The sequence below is a fragment of the Trematomus bernacchii genome, unplaced genomic scaffold, assembly GCF_902827165.1.
Source record: "Trematomus bernacchii unplaced genomic scaffold, fTreBer1.1, whole genome shotgun sequence".
Lineage (NCBI taxonomy): Eukaryota > Metazoa > Chordata > Actinopteri > Perciformes > Nototheniidae > Trematomus > Trematomus bernacchii.
Window position 1 is genome coordinate 3,419,556 of NW_022988082.1, and position 11,486 is coordinate 3,431,041.

At 51.1% G+C, this 11,486-nt stretch overlaps 1 protein-coding gene across 1 annotated transcript in view; it reads right to left on the reverse strand.

Annotated features, from left to right (window-relative positions):
* The window catches only part of LOC117474901, a gene marked incomplete in the record, with an annotated part of 141,543 nt that extends 131,789 nt beyond the window's left edge, over window positions 1–9,754 (reverse strand). Inside the window, 1 exon segment of the mRNA XM_034120927.1 lies at window positions 9,508–9,754. Coding sequence (XP_033976818.1) covers window positions 9,508–9,689 — 182 coding nt within the window.
* Window positions 9,755–11,486: the final 1,732 nt, after the last annotated feature.

Here is an 11,486-nt window from a genome sequence, read left to right on the forward strand (position 1 = left end):
GTTTCGAGAAAATGGTGGCCTTCTGTAGGGGTTCGAAGGCTGAATTGATGAGGGGCAGTGGATACTTGTTCTTGATGGTGATGTTGTTAAGGCCCCGGTAGTCAATGCAGGGGCGCAGGGAGCGGTCTTTCTTGGATACAAAGAAGCCTGCTCCGACGGGGGAAGAAGAGGGTCTTATGATGCCAGCAGCGAGTGAGTCTTTGATGTATGTCTCCATGGCCTCACGCTCAGTTCGGAACAAGTTAAACAGGCGACTGGATGGGAGAGATGCCCCAGGAAGAAGATCTATTGTGCAGTCGTAAGGGCGATGAGGGGGCAGAAAAAGGGCTCGCTGCTTGCTGAAAACCTCTCCCAGGCTATGATAAACCGGAGGGACAGCGGACAAGTTGAGTGGCTCCTGCTGAACTGGGGGAATACCGACCTCTGCTGGGGGAATTGCAGACCGCAGGCATGAAGAGTGACAAAAGAACTCCAACTCCTTACTTGATTCTCCGACCAGTCTATGTGGGGGTTATGCAGTCTTAACCATGGCTGGCCCAGAACTAGGGGTGTGTGAGGGGAGGACATGACGTGGAACTGAATCATTTCATGGTGATTACCGGACGAGATGTAGGGGTTCGGTGACATGGGTAACGTGTGCCAGGAGCTTCCCATTCAGACCTCGAGCATTGAGAGGAGCTGTCAGAGGTTGAGTTGAGATGCCGGCTGAGGCAACCAGTTGGGCATCCAAAAAGCTCTCATCAGCCCCAGAGTCCAGTAGGACAGGCAGAGAGAGAGAGACTGTTGGTTTAACAACAGTGTGGCTTCAAGTGGCTTGCGGGTCTGTGGGGTTGAGGAAGAAACAGCCTTGCTCACCAGTATCCCCACCTTTACTGGTGAGCACCCTCTTTTGGGCGCTGGGGGCATGTGTCCACGAAATGACCGGAGTGAGCACAGTAGACACAAAGTCCTTCTCTTATTCTCCAGAGACGTTCTTGGGGAGTGAGTCGGGCTCTGCCTAGCTGCATCGGTTCCTCTGAAGACAGGAGAGGAGAAAAGACTTCAGATGGGGCACTGGGACTTGGGAAAGTTTCCGACCAGAATCTTGCGAGAGGAGATGAGACAGGGCGAGAGGGGAGTGACCAGGGCTCGAGCTTAAGGACGTCCCGTCGTCCCGGGGCCGAAAAAAATAGGGTCGGGGAGGATAAAAAAATAATCTTGGGACGAATTTGGGACGAGAGTTAAAATAAAAATACCCTGATAACTCTACTACAGTACGAACGGCGATGAAAATGAAACTGACTGCACGTTTTGTGTAGCACACAGTTATTAAACCTCCTTGTCAACATAAACACACACGCACAAAACATTTAGCAAACCGACACACACACACACACACACACACACACACACACACACACACACACACACACACCACACACACACACACACACACCACACACACACACACACACACACACACACACACACACACACACACACACACACACACACACACACACACACACAACACACACACACACACACACACACACACACACACACACACACACACACACACACACACACACAACACACACACACACACACACACACACACACACACACACACACACACACACACACACACACACACACACACACCCAACACACACACACACCCACTCCTGGCCCGCAAATTATTGGGTCTAGCTATGTACTGAGTGTGTGTATTTCGCGTTGAGTGATGTACAATGACAATGGCATCCCGTGGAGGAATTCTGCAATTGTTTACGTTACATCACGAAAACGCACAGCAGAACCTAACCCTGGAGCGCCGGCCTCTTTATTTACTAACTCCTCTTCATCCCCTATGGGTAATAAGGCTGAGATGAGAACTCTCCATCGTATTTAGTCCTTAGCAATATGCTGCGTCTCTCCCCATGTAGGGATGGGTACCGAGCCCCGGTATTAAACGGGCCCCGGGCCGGAATTATTAAAGACAGTGGTAGCGTTAAGCTCCGACGTTATCTGACTTTTTATCGGTAGTGGAGACATTTAAAACATATATGTCATGTATTATTGCTACATGAACATTATATCGCAGTTTTAGTTTCGCCAACTCCGTTTCTAATATGCAATAAGTCTACAAAATGCGTCTATGATGTATTTTCGATCTTATTTTCGATCTTTCCAATCCAGACGAGAGAGCTCTCTCCCCCGTCTGTGTGCGAGGGGGCGGGGCAGTTTGTAAAGGTCTCCTGACTGTGTTACAGACTGTCATCCTGGTTAGTGGTTACTCTGGGTTCTGTCTTCTGTCTTCAGGACAGAGTGTTGGATGTTTTTGATAATTGGATAGAACTTGATTGGATTCAATATTAGAGTAACTTTCTCGCTTGTGTGTTTTTTTTAAATATATTTGGCCTTTGTTTATGTGTTTGACTGATTTACTCAATTAAAAAGGTTGATGAATTATCATCTAATGATTTGTATGATGTTTTATTTATGTTAAAGGTCACTTTGAATGATTTTAACTAATGATAATGTAGAAAAACTAATATTTTAAATTCGGGACGGTCCACATTAATTTCGGGACGGCTTAGATTGTATTTCGGGACGGTTCCGGGAGGATGGTGAAAGAAGTTAGCCGAGAGCCCTGGGAGTGACCCAGGAGATCGGCTGGCTCTTTCCCTACGGCGCTCCCTAAGGCGGTTATCCAGTCTTATGGCTAGAGAGACCAACTCATCCAAGTTAGCTGATTCGTCCCTCACTGCTAACTCATCCTTAACAGAATCAGTTAGCCCTGTTTGAAAAAACCCTTGAAGCATTGTGTCATTTCAACCCGCCTCTGCAGCTAAGGTCCTAAATTCCACTGAGTATTCGGCTACACTACGGGAGCCCTGTCGCAGTGAGAGGAGGCGTTTAGTAGCGTCTCTACCGCTGACGGGGTGGTGGAATACTTTCTTCATTTCCTCTGCAAACTCTGGATAAGAATTACAAAGGTTGGACTGACTCTCCCATACAGCTGATGCCCAGGCTAGGGCTCTACCTGTAAGTAAACCTATCATATAACAAATCTTAGCTCTGTCGTTAGCATAAGTAGACGGCTGCTGCTCAAACACAAGAGAACACTGCATTATGAAGGACTTACATGTCCCTAAGGCACCTGCGTACCGCTCTGGAGTGGGAATATTAGGCTCACGTGAAGGGAGAGCAGGCTGGGCTGGAACCGGTGCTAACTCTTGTGGGGGAGCTGGATCCTCAGGAGCAGTTGAAACCAGGTTGAGGTGATCTGTGCTACGTTGGCGGCTAGTGATGCAAGGTTATCCATAACCTCTCTGAGCATCTGGTCATGCCGGCCCACGAGGACGCCTTGGTTGGAGAGAGCCTCACGAATTGGGTCCGAGCCTGCTGGGTCCATGGTGGCCAGATTGTTCTGTTAGGATTATGTTTTAAACAGGACCCAGGCGCAGGCAATGACTGAAGATGTTTAAATGGTTTATTGTTCGGAGACTCAGGCAGGTTTGGAGACTATGGAGGTCCGGAGTGGAGGTAGGCAGTTCAGGCTGGACTGAGAACAGGGCAGGCAGGTATGGTGAAGGAAGAAGCAGGCAGGTTGGCTGGAAGCTCTGGTGGCCGATGGCTGAGGGATCACACTGGAAGCACAAGGAGAAACTAATTACAAAAAGTACAGAATAACACGCAGACAGGATAACTGAATTGAGCAGCCAGGAGGATGCAATACCACTGGTGTAGAAAACAATCTGGCGGTGAGTTGCTGGGAGACTGGAGTAGATATGCTGTGTCCTGATTGGATTGATGAGGGACAGCTGAGTCGGTCGGCCAGGTGAGTGCAATCAGGCTGCTGCCTGCAAGGGAAACCACACCCCCTCCACACACACACAGGGGAACAAACAGGGGCACACAGGGACACAGTTTGGGCCGTGACATCCTGAAGTCAAATTTAATACCTTTTAAGACCTTTTTTAAGACCCTTTCCATACATTTTAAGACCTCATCGCAACTTCGAGTTCTAACCGGTTACATTGGCGACACACTTTATTTACCTCACATTTACTATATACAGTATTTATTGTAAGATAGCATAACTAAACAGCTTGTGATAACTCCTTATCATAATTCAGATAGAACAAAGCACAAGAGAATGAATTGCGTGACCAACCCAATGCAAGGTTTATTAGAAAAAGAAACCATTAGAAAGTAGGATTTGTTCCCAAGAGATAAAACAGACAGACTACTGAAGCCTCCTCTCCACATGAACTTCAACCTCTCTGTCAAGGTCAGGTTTAATGCAGTATGCTGCTTTTTTGCTTCTGTAGACACACTTTGTGCTCTTTCATTCCAGTAAAACTCCTCAGAAACCATTTGACCAATAAACAAAACAATTGACAAAACTTTGAACTATGAAATATATTAAACTTTGGTGAGCTTCAGCGGGGTAATGCCATATACTGTAGGAGCTCCCTCACAAATACCCAGGGGTTAAATTGGGCCGGGCTGTCCGGGGCTAAGCCCCAGCACATAGGACGATGCTCTGACGTCATCACCCTCGCACATTTGTCATATGTTTACAAAAAACGATATATGTTAAGACTTTTCTCGTTCTTAATATAGACTATATTTAGGGTCGATATGTGTTGACTTTACTTTAAAATAGCAGATCTCTGTGACCGGATATTGTTTTTTTTGCTTAGTGAACGTGTGTCTCTTCCTCAGGGCCGGCCCTAGACTTTTGGGGGCCCTAAGCGAGCTTTGGCTTGGGGGCCCCCCTCACTCTAGCGCGTTCTCACTTCACACAACACAGAACCAACTTTTGTCTTATGATGTTAGCATAAGCACACATATTGTATAAATAAGCATGTAAACACCGTGGACCTAACATCCTCTAGGGGGGTCCTCACCTCCTCTAGGGGGGTCCGGGGATGCTCCCCCGGGAAGATTTATTTTTAAATATTGAAGTTAAAAGCATCAATCTGGTGCACTTTGAGAGCAAAATTAACAGATCTATGGATACATCTCTCAACACCCATATGAAACAGAACTGTAAACAGATTTTTCTTTATGGATATTTTACAAATCACTCCCCTTTTAAACTGTATTCTTGTTTTGTCATATAGTATTTCATAACTGTTTTTCATTTATTCTCTCTGGCTGTCCATCTCATAATGTTCACATAGAAACTAGCTGTCAATAGGAAAAATCTGTCACAAAAAGAGGTTGCACATTTACAATCAGGTGTTGTTATGGCAACGTCAGTGGCCAAACAGCCACATTTACTGCTGCAAATACGTTCAAACATGCTGTCGACACGTAAAGCAGTGGCAACTATGCCACCATTTCAGCTGACTTTTTCTCAGAAATACTGTCACATAACATCCATATATTTCACTTGCTAGGTTGATGCTTAGCTAAGCTAACTATGAAACACTTTAACTGACAGGACTCAGGATCAACTGTGTACTGTAAGGTAGCTTCTAGCTTCATGTCGAACAGTAAGTCAACATTTCCCAGAGAGCTTTCTTTGAAATCACCAGGTAACGCTAAAAAACATTACATTTAGATTGTATGACAAAGTGTTTATTTAATATATCTGGCTAGCTATAGCTACTTGCTAACGGTTTAGCTTACCCCCACGATTCAAAGTAACGTCAACGTAGCTGTAATTTCTCCTGGCTCAAGTGGTGGCTCTGGGGTTGTTGTGTGAGCCACCACTTGAGAATGGTCGTCTTTTTTAAGAACAAATGTTCTTATGTCCATCTTCAAAAACTCTGAGTCTGAGACTGACAGTTTATTTTAAACATTGTCACAGCTCACAGGATAGGTACCTGTCAGCCAATAAGACAGATGTTTATTTCCATTCAACTCTCTGGTTGGTCTGGTGTCTTGCCTCTGTTGCATTCACTGAACACGGGAAATTACAATCCTGCCGTCCTCTCTAGTGTCATGATGAGGTTCAGGCAAAGCACGGTTAATGTATTATATGATTGACTCAATAATATAATACATGACTTTGAGAGTAGACAATCTAGGCATATTAACAAAATTAATTATACATTAAACATACTTATCACGGCGACGGTGTACTGAGATAAAAAACGGTGTACTGAGATAAAAAAAAAAAATTAATTTTCTTTTTTTGCTAGGTGGCCCTTAGTGGCTGCGGGGCCCTAAGCGGCCGCTTATGTCGATTAATCGGTCGGGCCGGCTCTGCTCTTCCTTGGAGGAGCAGCATCGCCCGGACTCCGCTGCTCCTCGGTGCAGAGAGTCTGCACAGGGGAGGCACGGATTGGCCATCGGGAGAGTCGGGACTTAAACGCCGCGGCTTTCTGGCTAGCACTTAGCATGTGGGACCGGACAGCTTTGATCCCCATCGACAGTGGCGATTCTAGAGTCTGTGGGGCCCCTCGAACCAGCTTTCATCACCATCAGTGGCGTCCCAACACACTCTTCCCCCCCCCCCAGAGCGGAGCAAGGCAACGAAACTTAAAGGAGAGGTATCATGCTTTTCCGGTTATTACCCGTCCCCTTGTGTGTTATGAAGGTTTTTATGCATGTAAACGGTGTGCAGAGTCAAAACCCTCAAAGTACACCCTATAGCGAGTAAAACTCTAACACAGAAAATACCTCCCCAAAACGCCTCGTTGGAGATACGTCATTGTCCATTGTTTACTTCCTGGGTACTGTGACGTGTGAATGGCCAGGAACGAAATTGACCAATCCACGGACTCTGCTGATTTCTTCTCCCTGGCTGCAGGCTGATAACAGACAGTTGGGATCGCGGCCAAATTCTCTCTGCAGACCCATTCTCACAGCGTTTATCAACCTTTTTCTTACTCGATATCAAGCCACACTTATTGTTTTTACTTCGGCTGTGAGTTTGTGTGTGCTCAGGATGAGTTTGGCTGTGTTTCGCTATGTATCCTAAACAAGGAAACAACACCTCCACGGAGCTCAGCGCGATTCACAACGTCCCGACCAATCAGAGCACACTGTGCTCACAGGGAGGGTGGGGGCTGGAGCTTTTGGAGCTACAACGAGCCGTTAAAGGCAGAGAGTGAAATTCAGTGAATACACATAGTTTACAGAGATGCTGTATGAGAAACGATAGTTACGTCTGTAACTACGGTTCTATGAGTCCCGGATGACCGCCAGAGGCGGTGCTTTTAGCACTGGATATGTCCATCGTGCGCATGCGCAGTACGAGTACCAATATCAACAAAGTCACCTGTGACCCACGTGACACCGGCTATATCAGCCAGTGTCATCAGAGGATCTGTTCCCAGAATCTTCTCGCGAGCACACAAGAATTCTGAGTGACAGGAAACTCTGGCGGTCATCCGGGACTCATAGAACCGTAGTTACAGACGTAACTATCGTTCTATTTCGTCCCTACTGACCGCCAGAGGCGGTGCTTTTAGCACTGGATGACTTATACCAACCATGTCATGAAGAATCCCAGCCCTGGCTCACTACTGGAAGCAGCGGAGCTTGGCAAAAGGACCATGCCCAAAGAATGGGGAGTGGCGACATTAACCCGATAACTGGAGAATGTGCCAGAAGACGCCCGCGACGCCGCGGCACAGATGGTATCCAGGGGCGCCCCTCTCAGGGCAGCCCAAGATGTTGAGATGCTCCTTGCAGAGTGGTATCTCAGCCCAGATGGCAAGGGGCGGCCACTGGCCCCGTAGGCATGTGAAATGGTATCGACAACCTAGTGGGGCAGCCACTGGTAGAGGGCACACCTCCTTTAGTGCCGCTATGGCAAAAACAAGAGTTGCTCCGACTGCCGTATACAGGCAGTAGCCTCGATATTCGCCCTTTGGGCACCCACAGGGCACAGCCACTTCGACGTGCCGTTCTCCCGAATGTCAAAGCGTGCCAGCTGGGCAGGCTGATTGAAGTGGGTTTGTGGAAGCACCCTGGGCAGGAATGCCAAGGGCAACACCTGAGAGTCCCACCTGGGGCATGTATCGTTTATGGAGAGGACATGTAACTCCCCAATTTGCCTCCCTGAGGCCATGGCAAGCAGAAATGCTGCCTTCGTGGGCAGCCACCAAAGCCCCACCTGGGCCAGGGGCTCGAAGGGAGGAGATGATAGGGCATCCGGCAGCAGGGGCAGGTCCCAAGCCGGAGCCCTCGGGGTGCTAGGGGGACGCTGCCGTAAAGCCCCTCTTCAGGAAGAGGGACACCGACCTGAGGCACCCCGCCGTGGCGCCGTCGACCCGAACATGTCGGGCAGAAATAGCAGCCACATAAATTCAGAGTGGAGTGAGAACGCCCACTATCTAGAAGGGACTGCCGTCTGGGCAACAGTGTACCTGCTGTCCCAAGGAACATGCATATTCTTGCCCCTCAGTTGGGGTAGAAAGTACGTGAGTGCAAGCTGCACAGCCCGAAGCTCTAGCACGCTGACATGGCGTGCACCCTCCTGGGCAGACCACTGACCCTGAGCGGTCCTGCCCTGCCGCACTGCACCCCACCATAAGAGACATGCACCTATGGTGACGGTCTCCTGGCGGGATGGGATGGCGCCCATGGGCACGCCCATCAGGAGATAGACCCTGCCCCTCCGGCGTGACAGAGAGTGGAGACAACGCTGCAACGCTCTGACTTTCCTGTGCCTGTGCCACTTGGCATCCAAGAGAAGGCTGATCAGCCACATCTGCATGGGGCACAACGACAGCGGGCCTAAGGGCCCAACGGCTGAGGCAGCCGTCAGTCTGCCCAAGGGCCGGAGGAACTGAATATCAGGCACCCTCTTGCCGAGGAAGTAGGCCTCCCTAAAGTCCACGGTTGCGAACCACTCCCACTGTGCATGTGCTGCGGTCAGCATATGGAATGGCAGCACCTCCAGGAATCTGTCGATTCCTCTGAGGTCCAAGAGCAGGTGAAATCCGCCGACTTTCTTGGCCACGAGAAAGTACGCAGAGTAGAACCCCCTGGGCTAAGCAGAGGGTCTACTGGCTCGATTGCCTCCTTGGGCAGAAGGACGGACAACTCTTGGCTAGAGCTAGGGCATCTGCCATTTTGGCCCGGCCGAAGGCTAGGGGCCGGAACTGCGGTTCGTACCCCTGGGTTAAGGTGAAAACCACCCAAGGGCCGGAAGTACAGACAGCCCAGTAGCTGAGCTGCTGCTGGGGGGAGGCCGGTAAGGCTCTGAGGCACGAGGCCGCCTAGAAGGCCGGCAGCCGGGGGCACAACGGATGAGTGGGCCGCTGGGACCTGCGCAGACCACCACTGTAAGCTGATGGCTGAGTGCGGCTGCTAGAGGGGCCCCTGGGCCTGCTGGGAGTGGGCACAGGCCTATAAAAGACCCGATAGCTGCTGCCTGGTCTGCCTAGCTTGGGCAGCACGCTCCAGTGCCTACAGGGCAGCTGCCCCAAACAGCTCCCCTGACTCGACTGGCACACTCCGGAGGACATGTCTCCGACAGTGGTGACTAAGCAGGCCAAACCTGGCGACGAGTCTGCACCATAAGGACATGACTCGTCCCAATTCCCTAGCATTAGGGCAAAGGCTTGCAGTGATGCATCACTGAGGCCCAGCAAAGAAGGCTCAGCCGGAGCCTGCTGCAGAGAGGTAGAGACAGCCAGTATCAGGTGGGAGAGGGAGTTCCCGTGCCGCTGTGTCGTAGGCCTTACAGAGCAGCTCGTTTGTGACCCTGCACTGAGGCCGAGGGCGCCTGGCATCCGGGGCCAGAATCGGGGAGGCGATGGCAGGCTCAATGGATGGCAAGCGACCCAGCCCCACCCTCGCCGGATCCTGCATGGCAGCAGAATGGGAGAGGGCCCTGGTGTGTCTCTAGCATGCATGGAGCTCCCTCAGGTACTCCTCTAAAGGAGGAACAGTGGGAATGAAAGGGGGCAGGGTTATGCCTGAAGAAGGCGCTAGCCTGGGTCGGCCTGCGGAACCTGAAGCCGCAAGCGTACCAGGGCCGCACGAATAATGGGCGCCATGGAGCCGTCCTCCGTGCCCTGCAAAGAGCTCTGAGCAGAGGAGTGGGGAGCCTCTTCGGGGGTGAGCGGGGCCCCGCCCCCCGCCTTTCAAGAAGAGGTTCAGCCGGAGCCGCTAGCGACATGGCATCCTCAAGCGGAGGTGTGGCAACCGAAGGCAGGCCAGGCGGCAAGCTAGTAGCCCCCACACCGGCCCCTGGCTGAAGGGCCAACAGGAGCGGCTTTGTCTGCTCCATGATGGCAGCTAACCGATCCACCTTAGGGGACAGCCCACATGAATGAGCCATTCTGTGGGTAGCCAGATGCAGCGTAGCCGGGAGCGGGTGTGGGAACACAGCCTGCACCAGCTACCTGTTTAACGGAAAGAGTAGAGCGGTGCTGCTACTCGCCAAACAGAAAGAGGGATGTAATTACACCCACGTTACCGGCAGAGGGAGCGGGAGCGAGAGCGCTGCCTTCGCCTAGCTGGATTAATAAACAAGGCAGTCTAGCGTCTACCAGGAGCGGGGGCGAGAACACTGCCTTCACTGGTTAAGTTCGAGACGAATGCCGGATGCAGCGTAACCGGGAGCGGGTGCGGGAACACCGCCTTCACCAGCTACCTGCTGAACCGAAAGAGTAGAGCAATGCTCCTACTTGCCGAATACAAAGAGGGATGCAACTACACCCACGTTACCGGCAGAGGGAGCGGGAGCGAGAGCACTGCCTTCACCTAGCTGGATTAACGAACAAGGCAGTTTTAGCGTCTACCAGGAGCGGGGGCGAGAGCACTGCCTTCACTGGTTAAGTTTGAGACGAATGCCAGATGCAGCGTAACCGGGAGCGGGGTGCGAGAACACAGCCTTCACCAGTTACCTGCTGAACGGAAAGAGTAGAGCCATGCTCCTACTCGCCGAACACGAGAGGGGTGTAATGTCCTACACCCACGTTACTAGCAGAGGGAGCGGGGAGCGAGAGCACTGCCTTCACCTAGCTGAGTAAATGAAAGTGCAAGGCTACTAGCAGAGGGAGCGGGGAGCGAGAGCATTGCCTTCACCTAGCCGAGTAAACGAAGCACGGAGCTACCAGCAGAGGGAGCGGGAGCGAGAGCACTGCCTTCACCTAGCTGGATTAAATAAAGAAGTTCAACAGGACAGCTTAGCCGGGCGGCTGCTGCTAGAATCAAGTACACGTCTACCAGGAGCGGGGGCGAGAACACTGCCTTCACTGGTTGAGTCAGAGACAAATGCCAGTTGCAGCGTAACCGGGAGCGGTAACACAGCCTTCACCGGCTACCTGCTGAACGGAAAGAGTAGAGCACTGCTCCTACTCGCCGAACACAGAGGGGGATGAATGACCTACACCCACGCTACTAGCAGAGGGAGCGGGAGCGAGAGCACTGCCTACACCTGGCTAGATTAAACGAAGAAGCTTAACAGGGCAGCTTAGCCAGGCAGCTGCTGCTAAGAATCAAGCAGCACGCCGAACACGCCAGATGTTAGCCAAGTGGCCGCTGCTAATAGCCAGAGTGATACGTTACAGGGCAACGTTACC